General features: G+C 43.4%; 2 protein-coding genes across 2 annotated transcripts; both read left to right on the top strand.

Moving 5' to 3' along the window:
• The first annotated feature begins 3876 nt into the window (after positions 1–3876).
• Positions 3877–9874, top strand: PSCA (prostate stem cell antigen). Its single transcript, XM_025169912.1, has 3 exons — positions 3877–3928; positions 7129–7236; positions 9660–9874. Exons 1-3 carry the CDS (start codon positions 3877–3879, stop codon positions 9872–9874), a joined length of 375 nt encoding a protein of 124 aa, XP_025025680.1.
• Positions 9875–19973: 10099 nt separating this feature from the next.
• Positions 19974–22995, top strand: LOC148214732 (secreted Ly-6/uPAR-related protein 1-like). The gene is made up of 3 exons (XM_088149262.1): positions 19974–20025; positions 21170–21289; positions 22784–22995. The coding sequence occupies exons 1-3, from the start codon at positions 19974–19976 to the stop codon at positions 22993–22995; spliced, it is 384 nt and encodes a 127-aa protein (XP_088005388.1).
• Positions 22996–26971: the final 3976 nt, after the last annotated feature.

Below are 26971 nucleotides of genomic sequence, written 5' to 3'. Positions count from 1 at the left end.
GGCTGTACTGGAGGAATCTCAGAGCTCCCTCTGGGTGTCCAGCCTTGACACTCAGAAGCTAAGGGGGGTTTCAGGCTCATTCCAACATGTGCTTTAGTGCATAGAACAAGTAACTCTGCCAGAGGGAGAGACAGAAAATCGTTGCTACATCCAGACACTAAAATGGTTATCCCTAATATTCTTCTTGGATCTCAGCAAGGAGGGAGCACTAACTGACTTTGGCTGATCTCAAAAAGCTAACCAGAATCAGACCTGATTCATACTTGGAAGGGTAACCACCAGAATTCCAAAGGCTATAGCTTACAAGGAGATTTTTTTTAAAAAAAATCCAGAAGATTGATGAATATGTACTATCAAGTTGGTGTCAATTCTTAGTGACCTCCTAGGCAGGGGCAAATCCTTTCTATATTGTTGCCAAGAAAGCTACATGGGTAACTACAATCCATCAGGAGTTAAGCTGTGTCATTTAACATTTTCTCCACTTAAAAAATCAGATAATATCAGCAAGGATCCATATTTGGACTGAAAGGTATTTGTTGACTCTGGTCTTTCCCTGATGACACAAGGTTTTTAAGCTTTTAAGACTAACTTTGAAACTAAGCTTCATGGGCTCCCAGTTAGGAGGTCCTGAAACATGTATTGTTGAACCATCTCTCATGCTCTGGAAATCTTCCATGAGCATATGGAATTGCTGGTATAGTTCACATCTGGTCCTAGACCTTTGCTTCTGGGATTTGTTTTGATTATGATTAAATGTTCAGGACTGCCAACTTTCCAGACCAGTAAGAAAAGTAACCAACTTAGTCTTCTTGGTTGCATCTCATAGCAACTCCATGCAGAAATCACAATGTCATCAGCTGCAAATGTTTGCAGAGCTGGCAATGGCTAAGGTCATACCAACAATGGCCCATTCAAAAGATGGCAGTCCTGGAGAAGAACAATAGGCCTACTCAAGAAAAAGCAATCCACCACAGACAGAACAGCAATCAAAATATCAAAAACTCTCTACAGCAGGTTGGTGATTTTCTACAGCAGGTTCGGGGATTTTATTTACATAGGAAACAGCAATGACTCTCCAGACATTTGTGGTCTCATTCTTTGATATCTCGAGACAAATGGACAAATTGTTTCATTTATATTTCTGACTTTAACAGCCAGTTTGGTCTAGTGGTGAAGGCTCCAGACTAGAAATCAGGAGATGGTGAGTTCTAGTCCTGACTTAGGCATGAAAGCCAGCTGGGTGACTTTGGGCCAGTCCCTCTCTCTCAGCCCAACTCTTCTCACAGGGTTGTTGTTTGAGGGGAAAATAGGAGGAGGAAGGAGTATTAGGTATGTAGGCCACTTTGAGTTATTTATAAAATAATAAAGGTAGGATAAAAAATCCAACAAAAAGAGTTGTGTACCTCTGATCTTACTGTTCTTCCTGGTGAACATCCCACTTCTTTGGTGGTTGGAAGAGCAGAGAAATCCATTATTTGGGCAGGAGAAGCACACGGTCTCCATGGTTTGCCACCAGCTCTTTCCTATAGTGTATACAGTATGTCCTGAAAGTAGATGATTCAAGAGGCAGCATTTGTGATGCTTCACTCAGCCCTGATGTCAGAAAGCTGGTAGAGTCAAAGTCCAAGAAGTCTTCCCCTACAAGTCTCTCCAGACATCCCATGAAAGTTCAGTAAGTTTCTCAGAATTGTCCATGGTTCATTGTAGAACCTTTGCTTTCCCATCTTGATAGTCCTGGCTGAGTTCCTTGTCTTTCCAGTTAATGGATCTGCACATACTAGAGAGCATCCAGCAGAACAGTCCACCCTCTGTTAGAACTTCCTTATTCATGTTCCGAGTCCCAGTGAGTTAAATGGCTGAGGATACCTTAGGAACTTCCTTATCTGGATCCCATCCCATCTACTGACAATCTGCCTGGAATACTACCAGGCTTCCTTATAAGATGTTGTATGAACTGCAAACACAATAAATGTGAAAAGCTTTGAAATGAGTTATGCATCTGTTTACCTGCAGGAACCCCTATCAAAGCTTTGGAGAACTTGCCACTCTTGGTGATAGATCGAACCACCTGATGTCAGAGTCTTGCTTAAGATCAAGGATGGGGAACCAGCTGTGTTGCTGAATTACAGAGCCCAGCACCCCTTCCTCTGGCTATGCTAGCTGGATCTGGTAGAAGCTGTCAGTCAACAACATCTGGAAGGGTACCAAGTTCTCCACTTCAGTGTTAGGTAGAAATTCACCAGCTGAATCCACACGACATGCTAGATTAGTAGTTTGTGGTTCAGGATATTAGGAGAAACTCAGACATTGCTTTTTTGTTTAAGCAGACTACATTATGGGAACACAGCAGTTGTTTCTTGTTAACCTTGATTTGGGAGTTAATGTTAAACAACCCACAATGGGATTGGAACTATATGAACTTCAGTGAAAGCTATCCCATCTATATTCCAGTGAATGGAATGGCAAAGCAAAAGGATTTATTACATATTGTCCATTTATGTATGTATGTATGTATGTATGTATGTATGTATGTAATGTTTCAAGGCCTTATTTGTTTTTTACTTTATCTGTGCCTTTGAATAATTAACATAGAAGGTAATATTGCTTACTTAAAAAAGAATAATGTAATGAGTCTACCTGTATGTAAGTTTAAGTGAATAAATGTTCAAATTGTACCCACATACACACACACTGCTTTTTCTGGTTATCATATCAGGCAGGTAGAAAAAAGTAAAGAAATTAAATAAAAGTAACTAAAAGAAGTTTAAACACACCCATAAATTACCATCCTCTGCCACCAAAACATTAACTCCTTTAGAAACACCTATAAAAAAAGTTACAATATTCTCAATAGCCTTTATAGGAATTTCCTTTAAACTGAATGTTACAGTTCTTTTTTAAAAAAACAGCAATGTTAAAAAGAAAGACAGGGCAGAGGAGAAGGCATGGTAGGAAATTCCAAGAGTAGGCCATCCTACAGGAATGTAGAAAATGCAGTTTCAGAATTAAAACCGAAATGTTTTTCTCATGAGATCTGATGTCGGAAATAGAGTCCTGGCCATAAGTATAGTTGCAGGACCATGGTTTATTCTGGATAGGTGTTGGTGTGCAATCAGAATGAACTAGGACTACTGAATCTGGGTTGCAACAATACAGATGGCCAGTAGATGGCAGCACACTGTCAAAGTTTGATGCATCATGTGCCCCCTCTAGTGGTTACCTGGAATTTTGCAACTTCGATCTGCTAATTCTTGAGTAGATGCCCAATGTAAGTGTCTGATCCTGGGACTAAGTGACCCTGACTTTCGATTTGTTAGCTGTTCCCTGACAGAACCGCAGTCACAACAATCCTGTGGGCTTTTCCCTTGTTGAGGTTTCTGAGGTAAAGTTGGTTGAGGAAAAAACTTTCAGATTTAGGTGCCCTCAGGTCTTCTCCCACCTCATCATAATACTCCATTGAATTCAGACAGACAGCATTTGCATGAGTTGAAATTAAAGGACCAAGTTAAGCTGAAGATGACAGTGTGGGTTTGACTGAGAAAGGGAATTTGTCATCTTAAGAGATGAGCTGGAGAAATTTCACCCATACTTTAGAGGAGGGAGAAGACCATTCTGTCGTTCCTTAGTTCTGCTAGTTTACACTTGCCTAAAAGCTCTGATATTTCAGGCAAGGTCAGGGAAGCATCAGTTCACAAAGCATTCTTGAACAGGAGGAACGGTGGTGTCACAGAAGTGCTGGGAGTGATGGGAAGAACCCACTGGAGCTCTAGATGGTCCTTCCAACCACACACGGTCCAACAGTTATTTTCCAGAGCTTATCAAGCAAGGTGGAGAGACGCTATCCCATTCTCTGCAGAACAGATCCAGCCACGAATAATGAAAGCAGTTCTGATCTTCCTGTTGGCTGGAGTCCTGTTTGTACAGCCAAGTGAGTCTTCCAAGTGTTCTTTCTCCATTTCAGCAATGTTTTCCCCGGGAAATTTAGCTTTACCAAATCCACCCTTCCCTTTCCTCATGTGTGTCTTGTGCTCATTTGGGGCACTCCTTTCTACAAATTTCTCTCATTCTACTCAGGCTAATCTTTATCTTTGAAATGGGAGAGCATATCTAGAGGAGATGAAGGGTTGACTCGTGATTGGGGGAGGGGACTGGCCACATTGTAGTGCCAGTGGGCACCCATTTGAAGCACTGTCCCAAAATGGCTGTCATGGAGGGGAACATTGCTAACTTATAAAATTACATCCATCTTATATGTAGTTATTCAGAAAGTTGATTAGGGTATTTCCAGAAACCCCATCCAGTCCCTCCCACCTCATTCTGTGCCTCAACTCCACACCAGTGGTCTGAGTGATTTGGGGACACTTTCAAAAGCGCGCTAGACTAATCTGACTGACAAGCCAGAGGCACAGAAGACAGGTTGTTAGGAAGATCAGGGCATTTCTTTCTTCCTCACCTTGCACCTTTTCTTCTTGTCTGTGGTCTATCAGTTAGCTTATTTGCATAGAAGGGGGTACAGTGTGAAGTAGAAAGGGAGCAATTGACAGCAGGCAAGATCTGACCTCAACAGGTCCTGCAAGGTGAGTGGCTGTGGTTCACAGCACCTGAAATAGCCCATAGAATATGCAAAATTGTATAGAAAGGCAGTCTTAGGTACACCACATGGAACCCTTGGTTGTCAGAAGCAGAGGAAATCTATAATGCACCCAAGGTTGTCAGAACCAACAACACACAGGTGGCAAAACCTGTCCCCCTTTCCTGGTTTGAATCAACCTTCTGTGCAACACGTTGCTAGCACTCCTTCAAAAGAGAGCTGGGCCTGTTTTAAAACACAGCTCTAGTGCTCTTTCTAGAGAGTGCTAAACCCACATTTAAAAAAAAAAAACAAGCTTAGTGCTCTTTCTAGGGAATGCTCAACCTGTGTTTCTTAGAAGCCTGTAAAAAAATCTGAGAAGTACTTTGAAAGCATCAGTCAGGCATTATGCCCACAGATGCCTCTCCAAAAGCTGGGCCCAGTTTTTCCTGCCAAACAGACCAAAATGGCTTCGAGGGCAGTTCCCAGGACCGGATAGGAGGGAGCATGCCCACAGTAGCCTGAAGTGGCTATTAAGAGCTAGACAGTTACCCTCCTTGATCACATTATCAAGCACACTGTTAATGAAGCCTCCTAGATGGGATCCATGGCAAAACTGTGTCAGGGGTAAAGGACACCACCATTTTCAATTATGCTCCCAACTTTGGCATAATTCAGGAAATAAAAAGGGAAGCTTGCCTGAAGATAGGAGGAAGCTTAAAAGGAAGATAAAGAGAGTCTGACTTTTCATTGATAGCTTTCATCTATGAATTATGATCACTGTACTTTCAGGGTGACATCATGGATTGACCAATCTTAGAATAAAATTGGACGCATCTGGCCGTTCAATTATTTTTAACAAATGGGGGAGGGGCACTGATGTTCTCACCCAGGTTCCCTATAACTCCAAGGCCATCACTGACCTTCTACAATCTCTCACCTTCCAGATATGTGGACTTCAACTCTCTGCAATGCTCAGGGTGGCTGGAATTCTCAGAGCTGAAAACTACATATCCTGCCAGAGTGCAGCTGGGGAAAGCTAAATCCTGCCTTGCTTTGATTTGGCAATGGGGTAGGGAGTATAATCTAAGTGAAGAAAGGAAATAGAATCATTTTCTTCCCAGAAATCCATATTTTTCAGTGGACTGCAAGATTCTGAGAACAGCAAAAGCCTTGGGAAAATAATTACTTCATCTACCACTCACTGGGGACAGCATTAAAACAGACAGCAATTGAATATTGTAGACAGGAGGGTCTGCAGCTACGTGGGTTTCAAGTTATGGAAAGGCATTCCTCTCAGTGACATCACTATACAAGCTCCTCCTTTATCTGCCTGCATTGCAATATGGCTGCCAGGTGGTGCTTGTGAAATGATTTCATTGCACATGCTCAGACATCAGGAGAGAACATCTTGCTTGCTTGCTTGCCAGCCAAAAACAGACCAGCTAAACTGCACTGTTTTGGGCTAGCAAGCAATAATTATTTTTTATTATTTTATTTTTGCCACGTTCTGTTTGGATTTTTTTTTTTTTTAATTCTGGGAAACAAGTTCTGCCAAGTGACTTCACTGGCTATAGTAGTGGTGCCCTGATTGTAGGTTTTTAAAAGTACATTCACAGAGTGATGGTGGTTCCCCCAGCCAATATGATTTTTCCATTCAGTGCAACTTTTGTCAGTTTTCTCCTGCTCTCTCTTTTAATAAAAATTAAAAGCTGTGTGGTCATTTGTCAAAGATAATCTAGTAGGTCCTGCATTGAGCAAGGGGCTGAACTAAATGACCCCTAAGGCCTTCCCGACTCTGTGGTTTTGTGCGTGCCTCTTGCAAAAAACTAAGTACTATTCTTGTTAAGGAGAGCCAGTGTGGTATAGTGGTTAAGGCACTGGGCTAGAGACTGGGAGACCCTGAGTTCTAGTCCCACCTTAGGCACGAAGCCATCTGAGTGGCCTTGGGCCAGTCCCTCTCTCTCAGCCCTAGGAAGGAGGCAATGGCCAACTACTTCTGAAATCTTGCCAAGAAAACTGCAGGGACTTGTCCAGGCAGTTGCCAGGACTCAAAACTGACTCAAAGGCACACACACATACAGTACTTGTTAAAGTCAGAGATTTAAAAGATATCCCGTGTGATATTGAGTGGCTGGGTTAAACCTATGACTCAGTGCAACTGTCTCCTTTATTGCAGTTCGCCTCTGTTGCTCGGAGGCAGATTCATGCATCACCTGGATGAACATGAATCACCTTGCTGTAAAACCGGGCAACGTGTATCTTTCTGAACTTCGAGGAAGCAAATGCAGCCAAGGCGGGAATTGCACAACTAAAACACCAAACTAGGCTAAAACCAAAGGAAGGGATCACGTGTCCCCTTCTTATAGCACTAAACACCCGCATAAATTGTGGGGGGTTTTTTGTTGTTGCTGTTTTAAAATCCCTCCTGGAGTTTGTTTCTGACAGCAATAAACTGCTGAGAACAGCCTCCAGCTGAATGCCTCCCTCTTTTAGCCAAGGAGGCTGACTTTCCTGCCCTATTCCTTCTTCCTATAAAAACATGTCTTCCCTTGCAGATGGCTCACTCAGGTGTTACACCTGCAACACACAATTCAACATTGACAACTGCAAAACAGCGGTAATCTGCAAGGAACAGGCGAGAGCGTGCAAAACAGATGTGATCAGTAAGCCAATTGCAAAGTGTTTCCCTCTGTCTTCTTTCTGCAGCATTTTCCTCTTGCTTTGTATATTGCAAAAATAAAAAATAATAAAAATGAAAGGTTACTTTCCTGGGGACTGCTTTTGGATCCACACCCAAAGAAGAAAGGTATTTTTACCGGCTGATATGCACGTTACATAGCCGTTAGAAAGGTCTTTAAAAACGGACCCCAAATCTCTAAGTCTTGCCCCCATCATAGGGTGTGACTGCATCTTGCCCCCGCCTGCTGTGGATCAGGACTAGCAGGGAGAAAACGGAGCCCCCAGTGAAAGGTTGGCGACCCATCATGGAGGCAACAGTGATCTGGCTGGACAAATGATCTGATAGGTTTCAGTGGTCTGGGATTAGGGAACTGTAGTCCAAAGCATTTAGAGCAGTGTTTCTCAACCTTGGCAACTTTAAGATGTGTGGACTTCAACTCCCAGAATTCCCCAGCCAGCCATGTTGAAGTCCACACATCTTAAAGTTGCCAAGGTTGAGAAACACTGATTTAGAGTCTCCTTGTTGTCAACTCCTCATTTAATGTCTGCACTAAATGCATACATAAACACATACCCCAACTGCAGAAATATGGCCAAGTGTTGACCTCCCTTCTGTTGTTACTGTCCCCCTCTTCCTCTTCCTTCTCATCTTCCTACCTCATCCTCATCCTCCTCTTCCTCATCCTCCTTCTTCCCTTCTTCTACTTCCCTCCTTCTCCTTCCCTCTTCCTCTTCTTCTTCTTCCTCCTCTTCTTCAACCATATCCCTTTCCTCTCTCCATTATTACACCTATTTCTCTACTCCAATCAGTCAGAGAAGCTGAAACATTATAAGGTTGTCCAGCAATGGAGGAAAGTGAGCTATTCAATCTAGACAGCCCCACATTCTTCATATTTCAAATGTCATTACATTATGGGATTTCCGGAGATCCCTGCATACTCTGACTTATCTATCTGAGAGCAGATGAGAGCTTTAAAGACACGTAAAATTGGCCTGACCAGCTTGGTTTCCCCATCCAGACCATCCAAGACACATTCTTCTGAATCTGTATAGCATCTGTAATCGGCTTTTGGGAAAATATTTTAGCAGATTGTATCATTGTTAGAATATACAGCGGTACCTCTAGTTACGAACTTAATCCGTTCCGTGACTCTGGTTGCAACTCGAGTTGGTCGCAACTCGAGGTAAATTTTCCCATAAGGTTCAGTGTAAATATGGTTAATCCGTTCCGCCCTCCGAATTTGGTCGCACCACGAGGCAAATTTCCCCATAAGGTTCAATGTAAATACATACGGTTAAACAGTTCTGAAACATATGCATTTTATTTTTAAACCACAAAAACATGAAAATAGTCGAGATGGTCGACTTCGCCATCTTGTACTCCAAGGCCAGATCAGTCACACGAATACCACGATCATGCTTTTCTATAATGTCCTTCTTAAGTTCGATCGTCACTTTTTTCTTCAAAGCCTTATTCTTGCCAAGCCTGCTCTGCATTTTCTTTGGAGCCATGCTGACAAGCACACCAAACACCTTCCAAATGCCACAAAACACACCACAAGCCTCACCGAGAGCCTCACCACAAGCCTCTCCTTGCTACCGCGATCTCACCCACAGGAAGCCGCGACCGCGTGGCAGCAGGGAAAATGGCCGCGGATCCGGTTCGTAACTCAAGGCAGAGTTCGCAAGTTGAGGTAAATTTTTGGGGCCAGAGCTGGTTGCATCTCGAAAAATTCGTAAGGAGGGGCCTTCGTAACTCGAGGTACCACTGTATACCCTTGTAATCTCTGCCCAAAAACAAGTGATCTTGCCTTGCGCCTTGGAAATAGGAGTCTAGTAGGGCGTAAATATATAAATATTTGCATGTGTCCATAATGACAGGGCTGAGCCTGTAGGACAAAAAGTGGGGGTCTCAACCCTCTTCTTCCTCTGGGTTTATGTGATGGAATGGAATTATGAAGGCCAAGCTCAGGGAGATAAGCATTTTCTTAGCTCACCGGAACCGCGTGGGAGGAACAAGAGGGTGAGACTGGCACCTCCCTAAGGAATTCACACTGTTGTGGCTGGAGGACTTTGGGAGCTGGGGTTTTAGTCTGGGAAGATTCTTGCTAGAGGTTGTAGCTAATAAACATAGCTGGACTGAATTTGCATGGTCTCTTGGAGTTCCTTGGGCTAGGCCTGACATCAATCTTCCCAAGAAAATACTTATCTCCCTGAGCTTGGCCTTCATAATTCCATTCCATCACAGTTTACAAATCCTGCCCCACCTTTTTGGGGAGTTACTGTTGTCAATGCCCATCATCCGGAGGGATGCCTTTAGGTGGGTTGGATAGGTGAGATGGATAGGAGTCCCACAGTCTATGTTCCTTCTGGGCATCATCAATAACCATACCAATCTTCTTTCCAGATACAGTGGGGTTCCTCAACATCATCTCTAAGGAATGTGTTTCATCCTGCAATATGTACTATAAGGACTTCTTCCTGGGCAAAAGAAATATCTCCTGCTGCTCCACCGATCTCTGCAACGCTGGTGGCATCTCCGCCTTCCGACCCAACTGCACCCAGATGGTGATGGTGGTTTTCATCAGCTTTGCCTGCATTATTCTTGGCAGTGTACTGTGAGGGGCAAGATGGTGGGGCACCATGTAGCTAGGCCAAAGAAAAGCAGAATCTAAATTTCCAACCAAGGCTACATTTAAAATGACTGACTAGGACTTCAATGCATTGATCTGTTATAAAGCAATCATGGGATTCAATCACTTATTGTCTGTTATTGGGGATATTTATTTGTTTAGTTAGTTAGTTAGTTAGTTAGTTAGTTAGTTAGTTAGTTAGTTTTTCAGCTGCCCATCTCCCCCCAGTGGGGGAACTCTGGGCGATTCACAACAAACATTAAAAGCATAAAATATATAAATACATAAAACCTTAATTAAAAACATATGGGATATGGGAGCTATTTGGGGCTACCTGGCATACAGAAGGGAATTGTAAACCAAGTTTTGGTGCTCATGTGGTTAGGGCGTCAGACATCCTCGCAAGTCATCTTCTGTATGGATGCTCACTTTAATTTGGTTCTGGCCAATGAGAAGCTGGTTTCTATAGGAATCAAACTGGGCCACCATTAGCAGAGGCTTTAACAGTCTAGGTCAGTGTTGTCCAAACTTGGCCACTTTAAGATGAGTGGACTTCAACTCCCAGAATTCCCCATGCTGGCTGGGGAATTCTGGGAGTTGAAGTCCACTCATCTTAAAGTGGCCAAGTTTGGACAACACTGGTCTAGGTTGTAGGGTCATGTTACAATCAGATCAAATTGAACAACAGGAATATCCATGAAGTTGGAATCCAACATTTCCAAGAGTAATTAGGAGTTCACAGACCTTCAGGCAATTAACGGTAGAATAAGAGGTTGTGAGAGGGAGGAACCTCAATGTGGCCTAGCGATGCAACCCCCCAAAAATACCTTTGAAAGATTATTTTCTAAAACATTCTACAACCTAGGTAGCAAATTCGCGTGACTTATTTAGGGTTGACCATCACCTTGGCAATGATTTCCAGCAAGGCATTTCCCCAAAACAAGAGATGAATTAGTATCAGCCTCTTCAGATAGCACCCACGGGAGAGAGATGAGGGAAAGTGACCAAGTGTGTAGTAATGTCATGATGCGAACTCCATCCCTTTGTTGCACTACAACATCACCAGGCACATTCCCTACTTTATCATCGTTGTGGTTAGGAATGGATCCCTGCAGCTCTTAAATTGGGAATTTGGGGGATTCAGCCTTGCTCATGCACACAGTTCAGCAACGGGTGTGTCTGCAAACTAAATGCTTGGTACTTTGCACGTGGTCAGGAGTAGAGCACTTTGGAGCATGCCATTAAAGGGGAGGGATTTGTTCTCAAGTGCCAATGCAGATCTTGAGTATCAGCTGCAAGGGGAATTTGCTTCTGGAGGTGGGAGGTAGTATCACCCAATACAGCTGCTTGCTGAAGTATTTGACCCATGGTTCATCTGCCCATCTCATCTCATCTCATCTCATCTCATCTCATCTCATCTCATCTCATCTCATCTCATCTCATCTCTATCTATCTATCTATCTATCTATCTATCTATCTATCTATGCCTACCCAGTCTTTCTATTCAAGAATTCCCAACTCTGTATGTAGCACTGGCTCCTTTTACTTTTTCCCACAGCCACAACCCTGTGAGGTAGGTTAGGCTAAGAGGGAGGGACTAGTCCCAAATGCCCCAGAGCTTCCATGTGGGGGGCAAGACCTGGGTCTCCCCATTCCAACACCTTCACTGCCACATCACAATGTTCACACCTTCTGTGTTCTTGTTACACGCTTCCCACCTCAGTTCTCTCCCCATTCGCAGCTTTTCCAATCAAGGGAGGGTCCCTTGGAATGACAGAGAAGCTGGAGAGATGGTGTGGTGTAGTGGTTAAGGTCTTGGACCCATCTATGCAAGACTATTTGAGCTGAACCGAACCCTTCTGCTGGGTGGACATGAGGATTTGCTAGGCTCAAAGACCAGCCCGAATTACTTTTTTGCCTCGCGTTGCCCCTTGGCAGCTCTATTCTTCTCACAGCCAGAATGGTTCAGACCGACACGGGATGCAAGCGTGCAGCATTGCGTAAGCCCAGAGGGAGGAGAGAGGATGTTCTGCCTGGGAGATTTGGAAAAATGCAAGCTGACCAGCAAATCTCTGAGAAGCCTTCCCTGTGCTATCACATGCTCTCAGTTTTATCACCATGCCCAGGAGGGCTCTCTTGATCCTTTAATTCTCCCTTTCAGAAGCCCAGTGCTGCTTGCAGGGAGGAGAAGCACCCAACCCAGCTATTGTCAACAGAAGCCCAGAAAGGTGAATGCCAACACTCCCATCCCTGAAGCACCATTGGGCCAGGTCCAAACTCCCAGGGAGGCTGTCATCCGCTGTCTCAGCCCTCTGCCAATTCTTTTGCCACTGTTCCCCTTTCGGAACACCTTGAAGGTCATTGAAACCAGCCCCCTGCCCAACTCATTCCCCAAGGGGAAAGTTTGATCTTGCCTCTTGTAACTTTTTTTCATATTCCCACCCAAACAGCCACATTCCCCCAGATTTGCAGAAAAGGCAGGCAGTGGGAGTCAAACGGAAACTCCATCATTCACAGGAAGGGGCATCATTTAAGGCAAGGCAAGGGAACTGGAGTGGAGACCACTCAGAGGGCACTGCTAGTAGAGCAATAAATATTTTGTGGATGGATATATTGTAGTATTTAGATGCTGCTAGCCCTCAGGGAGCTCAAAGGCGGCAAATATGGGGCAGGTGGGAAGTGAATTGTCGTATTCTCACAGCAACCCTGTGAAGTAGGTTGACCTGAGAGAGACTAGCCCTAAATTGCACTCTGTTCTCTGGTCAATTAGAGACTCGCACTGGATCTTTTCAGACCCAAGCCAGCATTTTAACCATGATCTGATATCCTTAGATAAATAAGCAAATTCCACGAGGCCTGAGCAGGCTCAGAAGAGGCAGTGTAGAAAAGCAAAACCAAGCTGAAATGCTGGATGGAAGTACTTCATACTACAACGTTGTGTTGCAGCTCCTAGTACCGTAGTTCTCCTAGTTTCAACTAATTCCACCGCAGTTTCTTGGGGGTGATGCCTGTCTGCAGTGAATGAAATTAGCAGCACTTGCGGACAGAGCAAAAAGCAATTATATTTTGGAATTCTTGTGGTCTCTGAGATCGGTTCTTGGTTTGTAGATGTTTCATTACCCAACTAGGGAACATCGTCAGTGCAATGTTAGGTAATGAAACATCTGTAACCCAACAACCAAGCTCAGAGACCACCAAAAACTCCACAACTCAACCCTGAGCTACAGATTTTCTCTTCTACTGCAATGATACTTTATTTTAAATTCCAGAATTAGGAGAATTCTCTTTACCGTGCTACACCCTTCTCAGTAGAGCATAGATTTTTATGCATATCAATAGGGCAATGCAAACAAAGGAGAGGAAATCATAGAAGCAATGACAGGTGAACTTTGACAGTCAAGAGTTTAACAGTGCTTCAGAAAAGTGCAAGATTCTCAGTACTTCCAAGGACTTAACAAAAGTCTTGAGGTGTGTAAACAGGGAGATTTTCAAACAATGTACACAGTACTTGTTGTTAAGTAAAGATCAATCTTAGCTGAGCTCTACCTGAGAGACTTCATTTCCTCAACAGTGGGGGAAGATCCAATAAAGTTGAAGATGCACTGGAATAACAGCAGAAAAGCCAGGTGGGGAATTCAAGGGTAGAGAAACAAGAAGGGAAAAAAATAGGAGGGTAGGCTTGTTCCTTTCTAAAACCCAAGATGTCCAGGGGTAAAACAAGAATCCAATGTAAAAACAGAAATATAAAATTTCCACCACAATCCTTAAAGAGAAATGTGACGGTCCTACAACAGATTTTTCCACCGATGGATTAAAATGGATAGCAAATGAACGGATATGATTACATGGGCTGTTTTCTGGGTGAACTCAGGGCCTTGCTTGGATCAGATCCGGTTTCTTATGCAGACCTTCTTGGCAATCCGGTGGTCAGCTGAACTAGTTGTTGACTTCCAGCCTGTAAAAGATGGATCAACCCAGAGGAAGGTGGGAGCCTCATGAGAAACTTAGTCCTAAAAAAGGGGTTTAGCCAAACAGACCTCATTATTATTAAGATGCAGAATTAGCTGAAACAACAAGGAATATTTAAGCAAGGTTGCTACGTTTACACAAGTGTAAGGGTGCATTTTGGGTGTGGTGAACAGTAGGTTGCTATGGAAATACCATTATTATATTCATGTGCAAACTTTTGGGGGGGTTCCATAGTAGGTTGCTATGGAAATACCATTATTATATTCATGTGCAAACTTTTGGGGGATTTTCCACTTGCTTAGAAATCTGCAAATAAGCAAATGTGGATTGGGGGACTGCAGTGTTCGCAATGCCTTGTGTGAAACTGACTAGGTAAACTGGCTTGTATGTGTATTGGGGGTCTTTCACTGGGGAATGTTACATAATGTGTCCTTGTGCTTCTGACCAAAACACTGTAGACCCATCATAAGTTTTGGAGACTTTTAATTCATGCCCTGACTGAGTAGATGAATGGATCTGAAGTGGAAGTGGGTGGTGGGGTATTTCTGCAACAAGCCCAAAGGGATTCCACCAGCAGATGTCCATAAGAAAACTTCCAAGAAGCCTAGTATGATTAACTGGACTGTTTGATTTCAACTGTTGTTCTTTCTGTATGATGAGACCTGGCCCTACCCTCCTCCATTAAATAAACAGCTTTTAATAAAATGTGAAAAAGTACATTGCCACATACAATTGTTCCTCTGAAAATGTTATACCTGAAGTTAAAGCCATATGTGATTCTAGTCTTCTTTTTTTCCCCTTGCTCCACGCTTAACATAACTGCTCCATGTTCCATGCTTAACATAACTGAGTACTTCTATTGACTTCTTGTAGTAACTCAGCCTTCTACAACCTCTTGTCCTTATAAATGTTGACTTCAACTCTCAGAGTACATAGCCAGAAGATTCTGGGAGTTGATGTCCATGTTTCTGGACAGCACCAGATTGAGAAAGATTGTAAGAATAGGTGGGCTTCCCAGGGATACCTCAGTTGGCTTCTAACAAAGACATGAAGAGTATTTGGCTGGGCCCAACCATGTTCTTCTTATGGTCCCACAGTTCTTCTGAGGTACTTTGTTCCCAGCAGATTACAGATTAATATCAGACACAGCTGTTAGGTCAAGAACCAAATAAGTTGTTTGCTCCAGTCATTGTCCCATCTCTTCTTGAAACAAATTGGGAAGGAAGGTAACTTCTGTTCTGGAAAAACACTCATTTGACTTCTCCTTATAAACTGTCTTCTTGAAACAAATTGGGAAGGAAGGTAACTTCTGTTCTGGAAAAACACTCATTTGACTTCTCCTTATAAACTGTCTTCTTGAAACAAATTGGGAAGGAAGGTAACTTCTGTTCTGGAAAAACACTCATTTGACTTCTTTTAAACTGTGGAGTGAACTAAGTTTGGCTGAACCTGTTGCACAATCTCTCCCCAAGGCTGCAGAGATAAGACTGCAGTTTCAGAGCTCCAAGACCTAGGAAATTATGACCCTGGTCTATCAGCCTAGAGCCACTTCTTCTGAAGACAGCACTTGGTTGTCTCCATCACTGATTCTTCAGCATATATTTTGGAAAGAGAAGTTCAGTGAGTCCTGAAGCTGTAATTAGCACTGCAGCTGACTTCTCTACGGAGCCTGATCACTTGGTGAGCTAAAATGTCTTGCATGCAAGGGTTTAAGGACAAAAAATGCAGTTCTTGGAAAATTGGTGGCATTCTCTTCAAAGGTTTTTTTTTTATCCCACCTTTATTATTTTTTATAAATAACTCAAGGCAACGAACATACCTCAATACTCCTTCCTCCTCCTATTTTCCCCACCATAACAACTCTATGAGGTGAGTCAGGCTCAGAGAGAGGGACTGACCCAAAGTCACCCAGTGGCTTTCATGCCTAGGGCAGGACTATAACTCATTGTCTCCTGCTTTCTAGCCTGGTGCTTTCACCACTAGATGTAACTGGCTCTCTGGAATTTCTGGAATGATAGAAATCAGAGACTGTTGGGAAAGGTGGGTTGGTGTGTGGGTCAGTGGAAAGGAACTAACATCAAACCTCTAGCAGTTTGAAATTCACAACCATCTCCAGTTGGGGTCCTGCTATGTGAAAGACCAGCTTCTCCAGCACAGATGGATAATATGTGTTCCTTGTGTTGTTTTGAGGCATCACCTCTCTTCATTGACCTTATTGGCTGAAACTGATGGGAATTATAATCCAAGAACACCTGGAGGGCAACATGGAATCCTGACCACTTATGAAGACTGGAAGTGTTTCTCTACTCCCACCTTTCCATCCTTGGGTCTCTCAGCTTTCGTGGCCTGGTAATATTTGGCAGGTGGTAGCATTTAACTAAGATTTTGAGTTCAGAATAAGTTAAGCAGGGATCAGACCTGGTTAACCCTTACATGGGAGACAGGAAATCCCAGAGGTGTAGGCTGGAGTGGGAAGTTGAAAAAAAAGTCCAGAAGAAAGCAGTAGAAAGGGAATTCTGTGTCGCTGCCAAGAAAGCAACATAGACATGTCAATGAAGTCACCAGTAATCAAGCTCAACTCATGAGAGTCTTTACTTCTTTAGTTGTCTTTATGAAGCCCATCCTTTCAACTCTGTAGCATGGCTGATGCTCTTTTGGTATATTTAACTGAAATATTCTTCTTAGCTCCTTAAAGATCTTCACTTCAAATAAAAGGCAGAGTCCAAACTTCTGGAGGTTCTACCATTAGAAGATGATGATGCAACTCTTGCTTGCTGTTGGCCAACTTCACTTCAGAAAATTTTGTCCTGAGATGACATTTCTTTTTAGGCTCTGCAACAAAGACATTCTTCAGTTTTTAGAAGGCTGGGCACTCCAAAGATATATTAAGACAAAACAGTGCCTCTCAAGAAAGCCACACCTATCACAGGTTCACACACCTGCTCCTTTCTTTGAGCTTTCGTGTCATCTCTCAGAAACACGTTCTTGTAAACAGAGTGTGAAAAGCAGCTGACTAGCTCAGTAATTCACCATGACTTTACAAGTCATTCAGGATCATCAAAAAGAAAAAAGAAAAGAAAAGAAATTAATGATTCATTGCCACAAATGCTTGATTTCTGAGAGTACCGCAAATTCCCGTCTCATGTTGCAGTGTCTTCCCAAAACAGAAGGGGGTGTGGTGTGAGATGTTTTGATTTGGTTCTTGCATGGCATGAGGCTCAGTTTGGCTTAATCGTCCCCACCCCATGGTTTTTTAAAGATTTCTGCTCATAAATTCTTGCCCTTATTTGCATCAAGCCTCAAATTCATCTTTCATCTTGCAGTAACTTGAGAGAGTTCTGTCCACTCAGAGGTGAGTCCGCTTTGCCCATTCTGCCTTGCTGCCCCCAAGCAGACACAGCTCATGATTTCATTTTCAGCTAGGTTCACGTTTTATTCAGCCGCAAGATCATTTCAGTCTGTTTCTGCATCATCAGGGCAATTAAAACATAAAAGTCTGCACAAACATTTGTAGGCAAATTTTCCCCTCAGGTGTACATGTTTTTACAAGCAATTTTCCCTAATATATGCCTTTTGCTCACTATAGAATTACCTATAACGTACAGACCTTTTTAAATGTAATTCAGCAAATGCAAAGGATAATTGTGTTTCCAGTCAATGCATTTGTCTGGGAAGTGCAAATTAGATTGGATTATGTTAAAATAAGAATAAAATAAATTGATTCCCTATCTCAACCATCTTCCTGCCTTTCATTCTCCTGCTTCCCCCATTTGTCTTTCTTCTCCATCTACTTCTTCCATTAAAAGTGGTGGATTCTCAGTTTTTTGAAGCCCAGAATCACCTCTGACTACAGTTGCCAAGAACTGGTTCCACGGTTTCCTGTCACCTTGTAGTGGAAACCCACACAGAGAAATAACTTGCATCCTACACTAGTTTTAACACAATTTATCAAAGAAAGGAACCCCTGACCCCACCCCAACCAAAACCTGGGCAGATGGAGTTTAAAAACCCTGGTTCTATCCACTTAGCCTCCTCGCCTGGGGTGGCCCTTGATTATCCCCAAATGCTAGGTGAGTTCTCCAACCATTCAACAGTTGCCCATCCCTTCCTTGATGTCTTTCATTCTGCTTTTTAATCCAGACTGCTCCAAAGTTTTATGGGGACTGCAACTCCTGGAATTCTTAGTATGCTGTTTCAGCTGCAGTTTCTCAACATCTGGAAAGCATCAGATTGGGGGAAACTGCTGTAATTCCTATCATTGCTTCTGTTAATCATCCGGAAGATATTATCTGCACTGCTGTTTCTAGATAAAGAGGTAAGCCACAGCAATTAAGAAAGATGCTTTTCAAGGAGACTTCTCCAATCTCACGTCTAAGAAAATTCCTGAGGAGACAAGAAGGTCCTGATTTGAATCTCAGGCTGGTTTGGTTTTTGCTTTGAAGAGAGGAGAAATCAACTCCAGGGAAGATGCCCTCGTGAACTGCCTCTGGCTTTATGCTGCTAAGAAAAAGTTAGGAGAAAGATTTCTTCCTCCTATCTCCATACTTTTCGAGAATCTGATGCAAAGCAAGAGGGCTTGAAACCCACCCAACGCCTGCAGGAAAAGGGGGGAGAAGAAGGAGAAGAAGAAGAGGAGGAGGAAATGTCCTCTATCAAATTTTAATTTAATCTGTAAGCTCCTGAACTCTGAGTGGTGGTGCGAAATTCGTCAGAATAAATACAAATTGCTTTATTGGTTTGCCCACAGTAGCAGGGAGGAGTTGAACTAAACCTGGCTGATTTCAACAGGCAAGCACACTCAAATCAGGTTAGTACCTGGATAGGGGACCAAGTGGGAATCTCAGTGATGAGAGCTTTTCTCTGGGTTGCAATATCACGGAGAAAATATCCTTGAAAAAAGTAATGGAAAATCATGTTTGCCTTGTTACCAAGAAAACTAATAAATGTGTCTGTTTAAGAGGGAAGCTCTGAATGGAGGAAATTTTATTCACACAGATCCGACCAGGTTCCTCTCTAATATTGGCCAAAGTTGGAGACTCAGAAGAAAAGGAATTCTTTTTCTTGTTGATATTGTTCTTCCTCTCCCCCAGCCCCCCCCCCCCACATATTTCTGTAAGCAATGGGGGGAGGGCAAAATCCTTCTTTCTTCACCTCTGCATTTACTACAGAAAGATGCTCAGCCAAGCTAAGCAAACCCAGAATAATCTCCAGCATGAAGGTTCTTATCTTTCCTTGCTTTTCTTTTTTAGCAATCCCATGCTTTAAAAAGAAAAGAAAACTTTTGTTCACCAGCGACACGGCATGAATGGTTGACATAAAACTGCTTTTGAAGCACTGAAAGCTGAATGATTGGCGGGTGGGAATATTCAGGGTTTCAAATTGATTTGGACCCCTTCAAATGGATTTAAGTCCCAACCAAATCTGGCATATCAAATCCTTTCTTCAGATTGCTGGAGAAGCACGCACACAAAGGGGGGAGTTAATTGGTCTGTTTTGGTCTGAACATTCAAATCAATTGGGAAAATTGATCCGATTCAGAGATTTTCCATGCACGTGCCCATACATTTTAATGATCCAAATCTGCACTGATTCAAAGTCCACAATGGGCTGTGATTTATTTTCCTTATTAATTCAGATCTTAGATTGGGAAGAGGTGCTTGGAACCACAGAGTCCATCTCTGCTCCGGGCTGGAACCCAAATTAAAGCATCCACTTGAAGACGTCCAATGAATGGGAACATCAAATTAGATTGAATTTTCAATCCAGTTGGGTGCATTTTGCCCACCCCTCCTAAAAAGGCACTACAGACATGGATCTTTCCACATGGTTCTCAACCAAGGAGCTTCTCACCACCTTTGAAGGTTCAAGCTCATATCCATTCTGGTACAAGCTCTGCTGACCAAACTCCTTTCTCCCACTCTGTTCCTTTTCTTTTTTAGCAATCCCATGCTTTAAAAAGAAAAGAAAAGAGAACAGGGAGGGGAAGAGGAAGGCAGGAGGTGGAGCTGTGCCCAAAGGAGGTCATCTTCTTGCTAACTGAGCAAACCTGTTCTCCTTGACTGCGTTGTTGAGCTCAGATCCAGAAAGGGCTGCAGGTGTATAGGCAGTTTTCGACCACGATGAAAGCTTTCCTTGCTACCTGGCTGACTTTTGCAGCATCTGTAGACCTTGGTAAGAACAGTTTCCATTGAGAAATATTTGGGTTGGACCATGTAAAGAGAAGAGACACTGAACCTTGCACAAGGGAGCTATGGCCAATTGGTTCTTCACAGGGTGGGGAAAATGCTTTATGGTGCCTCAGAAGTAATTTTTGCATGGTAGGATCTAGTTGATGCTAATAGAAAAATACTTTGGATGGTGATGATGATGATGATGATGATGATTTGAGTTTATTTTTAGATCTTTGCAAGAGTGCTTAAAAACATCGTTAGGAACTTTGCAGCTAATGTGCAGGAGACTGGCAAAATTATCTGATTCCCAGTTGCTTAAGAATAGCAACACGTACAAACACTCTTTCAGTTATTTTGCTGGAAACATTTGGAAGGAATCAGGGTCAGATGTTTGTGAGAAAAGAGCATGAAACCTTTTCAGGTTGGACACTTATAACCGGTCCCTGGGTTCAAATTCTTTGAGGATCAATGTGTGGGGTTTGTGAAGAATGTACAGAGCACAATGCAAATCCATGGGGGGGGGGGGAAACAGCTCTTTTTACATTACCTTAATAATAGAAAAGGGTTGTCCCATCTAAACTTAGCCTAGTTAAAAGTATGGAGCGAACTCAGCCAGGGTGATTTGCAGAGAATCTGCTGCATGCCAGTTTAAAAGAAAGTCGCCACGAACACAAGATGCTTACTCACAGGTAAGTTGCAGACTTAGCTGCCCGAGAAACAGCCTCCCTGCTCCTTGAGTAGCTTTTCTTGTTTATCAGCAATGCACAGAGATGTTCTCAAGCTCACCTAACGAAGCCTTACCTTTCCACTTTCTTCAAGACTTTTCCATCTGCCATCTCTGTTGATATAATTTGCAATACCCCATTCGACATGGGTTTCTGATGCAGGTCTTACAAGTTATTCAAGTTTTCTCTGTGCTTCACATGGGTATGGCTTTGAAGAATATTTATTCCAAGATGGAACCTCACAGGCTGATTCCAGTTATGATAGACAGACTGGAACTGAAATCATGTGCAGCAAAGTTCTCTTGCTTAGGCTGTCTTGCAAAGCTTCACCGGGTTGTCACGATGTGAATCTCACTCCCGCTCGAGGTGGAAATGGAGATATCATCCTGGAGATCCTGATGTTCTTCTCTTGCATTGTAGTTCTCTCTTTGCAGTGTTACACCTGCAGTGAGCCCATGGATGTGGGTTACTGTGTGGCCATCACCAACTGTACTATGGAGGCAACTGCGTGCAAGACAACAGTGCACTCGGTGGATTCAGGTGAGATGTTGCTCACCTGTTCATTTAGCTCCTGGGCTGACCTTTGACTGTTTGCATTGATGATTACCGCCAGTGAAAAGCTGTCTTCATTGTCCCTGTGGCTGATGGGTGCTGAGATTCTGAGCATTTTCTGCTCACTTCAATGGGAAGGGACCTTACTATGCACGAAACTGGCACCTTCATGGAAGGGAGAGTCCCAACCTGTTAGGGATTCGGGTAAATGATGGAGCATAAAAGGAAACCTGAAAGCTCCAGATTAAAGGGAGGGGGGATGTGCTTGGCTGACCATTATATCAGGTTGACTCAGTCCTAACTTCTTAGCCAGTGAAGAGTTTGAGCTAATATTTTAAGGCTTGGTGGGGGGGGGGGGGGTTGTTTGTTTTGTTTTTTGGATAAATGAATATTTAACCCCTAAGGGCCGGGTGTGTGCAACACATTTAACTGGGTCAAAAACTTCACCCCTGCAGCTACCCAAACTGCTAAGCTTGGTTAGGTTTAGCTGGGGTTGGTGGGAAGAAGAGAGGTGACAAAAAGACAATGAAAAAGCTAAGAAGGAAACAAAAAGTCCAGAACACATCTTCTCTAGCAACCAATACCCAGCTAAGCAGGGATTAACACCACACAAACAATCAGGCAGAAAACAATGCCCTAATCAAGGAACTACCAAGGAGAAAACCACACCCCACCAACACTGGCAGGGCAAGCAATTGTACATAGACAGGGAGCCAACCCCACCCTCACTAGCACTGATGATGTTGCCTCGTTGGGTGATGAAATATCTACAAGCAAACAACCAAGCTCAGAGAGCACCAAGGACTCCACAGTTCACCTCTGAACTACATATATTCTCTTTTAGAGAGAGGCGGCTTAGTTTGTTGTGCAAACCCAAAGGATATGGTAATTCAATAATCAAGCCTAGGCCAATCCCTTTTAATAGCTTTTCATTTATAGATAAAGCAGACCAACACACCAATCTAAGTCCATTAATTGAGCTGGGTGGTATGTTAATTAATTGAGCTGGGTGGTATGGGATGGATGGATGGATGGATGGATGGATGGATGGATGGATGGATGGATGGATGGATGATAGGAGATAGATTTATGATAGACTGATAAGTGAAGATAGAGACTGATTTATGGTAAAAAGATTGATAGACTGATAAATGAAGATAGATGATAGAGTGATGGTTTTATGATAGAAAGACTGATTGAGAGAGAGAGAGAGAGAGAGAGAGATCAAATTCTCCATGGACAGTGAGAAGATCCCAGAGATTCTTTACTGTTTTCCCTGAGCTGGGCAGGACATGACCTTCTGAGCTTGGGGAGAGATTCAGAGCCAGTTGGCACCTCCAGGTCTTTCTTCCTATGGCCTAAGCAACATTGAGGGCAAGGGGCTGAGTGTTCTAAACTTGTGGCAGAACCCCATTCTTGGATTTTTCCCTTCCCCCCCCCTCACCCCATCTCTTACACTTTGATAATTCTGATGTCTTCCAGGCTACCCCTTTTTTGGAAATATCACGGTTAGCAAATCTTGCTCCAAAAATTGCGTGCCCTCTGAGCCGGACGGAATTGGCGAGAGTCACCCCGACTACTGCTGTTACACTGATCTGTGCAATGTGGGAGCAGGGCAGGCAGCCAGTGCCGAGTTGGGTGCCCTGAGCTTTACTGCCCCCCTCGCCTTGTCCCTCCTCTGGCTCCAAGGCTAAGCCTTCAGGGAGAGGCTGGACTGGTTGCGGGGAGGACATCTCTCCCCAAACCCCAGACAAGGACCTGATCTGTTTTTCTGGAATACTGTTGAGATGTAGAGATGGGGGTTCAAGAGTCTTCAGGAACAGAAGAATGGAAAAGAAAGAAGAAGAACCACATCATTAGTATCAAATGTACTTTTCATCTGTTCTTACTCAACAGCTGAAACACACATACCCTCCTCCTCCTCCTCCTCCTCCTCCTCCTCCTCCTCCTCCTCCTCCTCCTCTTGTTATTACAATATGCCAGTGAGTGTCCTGTATCCAATCTGGGAGCAGTATTTCCAGTATACCTATCAAAAATCTTTGTTTCATACCAGATCCAGTTCTTTTACTTGTATATAGGATCCCTTGAAGCCATTTTGGACCTTCTTGTGTAAGGCAAAGAGGAATAGTCATCCTTTCTGTGACTTCCAGAGAGATGTGATTTCCGGTATTCCTCAATGGCGTGGATCAGTATCAGCCCTTCTGGAAGTATGTGGACCACCCTGTCTGTCGAGCTCAATACAAGCTTTTGTAACATAAAACGTGTACAGTTATGTTTTGCTTGACTAAGTACTGGAGAATGCAGATAAAGCTGAGAATCAACTATTTCTTCCTTGTGGTGTTTGTTTTTAAATCAGCGTTCTTGCCCTTGTGGTTACCAAGTCAAGGGAGTTTCAAGTAACGTTTGACAGCCAAATGCAGTTCTCCAACCCAGATTGCTTATCCTCTCAATCTATGTCTTGAATTCCCCCAACACGCTGAACCATACTCATCCAACTCTTATTTTACTCAAGCATGTTGTGGGGATTCTCCCAGCAATCTCTCTATGTTCCTGTGCGGCTTCCCCTTAGCAAATTTTCCCCAATTTGTGTTACTGAGCTATCCTTCTTATCCATTACTTCAGCTCTTCCATATACTGTAGTTCCAGATAATGGTGATTTCTGCCACTATCCACATGCTGCGGCGGGGAGAAATAGCTGATGATGTAGTGGCAGACAGTCCAAAACTCTTCCTGGTAGATAATCAGCAGCCATCTTGGCCCACACCCCTTTGTAGAGTTTTGATGGCTGGATTTTCTCTCATTCCACTCTTTCTCAATACATTCCTGCACACTTGTGTAAGAAGAAAAATGAAATAAAAACCTGTGAGGACATTCTAAGCTCCTGACTCCATGCAAACCAATGAAAGAGGGGTGTAAGCTCAGGTGTTCACCCTCTCTCTTCCATCTTCATATGAGACAAGCTGGACTCATGAAGGTAAGTAACTCCAAATTATCCAGAAGTGTTATTTGAAAGTAGAACCAGTCTAGAAACAACTGGGTTTCTGGTTTTGATTGGGCTAAAATGGGGTGGGCTGGTTGGTTGGCTGGGTTGCAGTACACCAGGTTGTGGGAGCCCCCCTTGTCTTAACATAGAGTGAGATCCAGGCCATCATATTAAGACATCATAGAGTTTGTCTATTTATCCCCCTTCTAATGATGAAATCCAGGTTTCCACACCCCCACCCATGGCTCTCTATGCCTCTTCTTCTTTGCCAGTGGCTGAGGATCATGGGCTTGTCAGTGGCTGGGGACTATGGGCTTGGAAGTCCAAGCCAAATGGAGGGCAGCTGGTTGACCAAAGCTCCTCTCCAGTGTTGAAGGTGGTAGAACAATCTTCCAGAACAAACCCTGACAGCTTCTTCCAGTTTATACATCACCGTGTAATTTATTTGGATTGAGCTGAACCTGTCAGATAAACCTAGCCATGATGATAATATATCACACTCCATGGTAACTTTTTCAATAAATCCTGATTTAAAGGAATCATGCCATAGCCCAGTAGGTGAGCCCAGACATAAGAAAGCTTCCAGTGGGATTCCTTGAGGTCTTGGGCCCCCTTCCCCAAAGCGTTGTCATCCAAATTTCTAAAAGGTTAAACACTGAATGTGGAGCACAGAATTCAGATTCTCCAGAGAGGGCTGACAATGCAACCTTCTTGACAGTTCAGCAATAAATGTCTTCTCCCCACCCCACCCCACCACACCCAGCTGAGAAACCAAGAAGGAAGCCAAAGAATCAGGAGGAGCCTGGGGGAGTTTTGGCTGACTCACAAATTTGATTCAGAGGCAGAAGTTCTAAGCTCCAGATTAGCTTCAGCCTTGGAACCAAATCTGTGAGTCAGGAAACACATTCCCAGACTCCTCCTGGTTTTTTTACTATCATAGACTAACGTGGCTCTCCTCCTACAACGTCTACAAAGAGGGGGAAGGAGGCTAAAGACAACCTGCCAAGATAATTAATTCATTGAACTTAAATGCAGTGCATGAGGTCCGGAATGCAGAGAGGAAAAATATAATAGCATCATTTGGGTCATTCTCAGCTTGCACGTACTACAAGAGAAAGAAAATCATCTTTGCTCCTGGACTGTTATAATGGAAACAGACTACTGGGAGTTTGCCAACTCCTCCTTCACCTTTCCATTGGATTCCCATAATCCATAAACTACCCAGTGCAGGGTGAGAGCTATAGGCCATAGTGGTTATTGGACTAGAACCAGAGAGAACCAGCTTCAAGCACCAGATTCATTTCTGGAAGGTCCCTGAAGAAGTTAGTGCCAGGTTGCTTCTCAGTCCGTTTCCTCAAAGGGTTCTGGATATAAAACAGAAAGAAAGGTTGGATCCAAATGTAACTCAATTCTATATTATAATTTCAGTGGTTAAATATAGGACAATTTGGCAGCTGCAAAGCCTCCTTGATGCTGGCCATGCAGACATCAATTTTAATCCAATTCTTTGCAGTATTATAACCATCAACCATCATCCACCATCAACAGTAAAGGAACCAGCGGTCAAGAAATATGCCACAGATGAGCACTTGGCAGAGCAGCCAGGAAGGTCTTGGAAAAGATGTCCAAATGCTGTCATGTGTCTATATCTACAGAGATCAGAATCATGAAAGCCATGGTATTCCCTGTGACGCTCTAAGGAAGCCAAAATTGGACTTTGAAGAAGCAGGAGAGGAAGAGTAATGATGTCTTTGAGCTTTGGTGTTGGAGAAGACTTCTGAGAAGACTATGGACAGCCAAGAAAAACAGACTGATGGATCATCAAAGAAATCAACCCAGAGTTCTCACTCAAGGCACAAATGACCAGGATTGAATTATCCTACTTCGGACACATTATGCCAAGACCCAGCTCTCTGGAGAAGGCTCTGATGCTGGGAAAGGGGGAAGGAAAGAGAGGAAGAGGACGACCAGCAGCAAGGTGGATGGACTCAGTTGCAGTGGTGATGAGGGCACCATTGGAAGAGCTGAAGGACCAGGTTAGGGACCAGGTTCGGTTACGGCAAAAATCCATCTGGGTGGTCACTAGGAGTCAAAAATGACTTGATGGCCCGTAATCAGTCAATCAATATGAGGCATTGCCCTTCTCAGTCGCCTTCCACTAAAAGCAGGGCCACGTCTGTCTTAGATTAAATATTCTCCAAGGACAATTCCACCAACTAGCCTGGGAAACATCCTGCCTCACTCGAATACCTTGCACAGTTTTTACACCAGTGCAATCATTCCCCTGCAGCTGGGTTGCGTGGCATCGGGCATCTTGAGAATGTCAGATCCCCAATTTCTAGGCCTCGAGATGAAATGAAAAGGAGTGGGAGGACAAGAAAGAAGTTAAAGCAGGCATGCAAGGACACAAATGTGTAGGTAACTGCAAAATCTGTGCATTGCCTTATTCAAGTATTTTTATTCCTTTTGCACGCAGTCACCATCACCCAAATGGCATGTTACAACTCAGTATATGGCATGAATCTCTCTGTATTATATTATATTATATTATATTATATTATATTATATTATATTATATTATATTATATTATATTATACTCTGCATTATCTTGCAACAGAGGGTGGGACTAGATGATCCTTGTGGTTCCTTCCAAGTTCCCTGTTTTATGAACAAGGTGCAGTATAGT

The sequence above is a fragment of the Python bivittatus genome, unplaced genomic scaffold (assembly GCF_059951505.1).
Source record: "Python bivittatus isolate LINGU-HERP-01145 unplaced genomic scaffold, Pbiv_v1 ctg000590_np1212, whole genome shotgun sequence".
Lineage (NCBI taxonomy): Eukaryota > Metazoa > Chordata > Lepidosauria > Squamata > Pythonidae > Python > Python bivittatus.
This window is presented reverse-complemented; position numbering and strand designations above follow the sequence as displayed.

Excerpts from the sequence above, each read along its gene's own strand:
- PSCA (XM_025169912.1), top strand. The coding sequence starts at position 3,877 with ATGAAAGCAGTTCTGATCTTCCTGTTGGCTGGAGTCCTGTTTGTACAG. Across the intron at positions 3,929-7,128 it reads AGTCCTGTTTGTACAGCCAA|ATGGCTCACTCAGGTGTTAC; the intron begins GTGAGTCTTCCA and ends CTTCCCTTGCAG. Across the intron at positions 7,237-9,659 it reads GTGCAAAACAGATGTGATCA|ATACAGTGGGGTTCCTCAAC; the intron begins GTAAGCCAATTG and ends TCTTCTTTCCAG.
- LOC148214732 (XM_088149262.1), top strand. The coding sequence starts at position 19,974 with ATGAAAGCTTTCCTTGCTACCTGGCTGACTTTTGCAGCATCTGTAGAC. Across the intron at positions 20,026-21,169 it reads TGCAGCATCTGTAGACCTTG|TTCTCTCTTTGCAGTGTTAC; the intron begins GTAAGAACAGTT and ends CTTGCATTGTAG. Across the intron at positions 21,290-22,783 it reads AGTGCACTCGGTGGATTCAG|GCTACCCCTTTTTTGGAAAT; the intron begins GTGAGATGTTGC and ends GATGTCTTCCAG.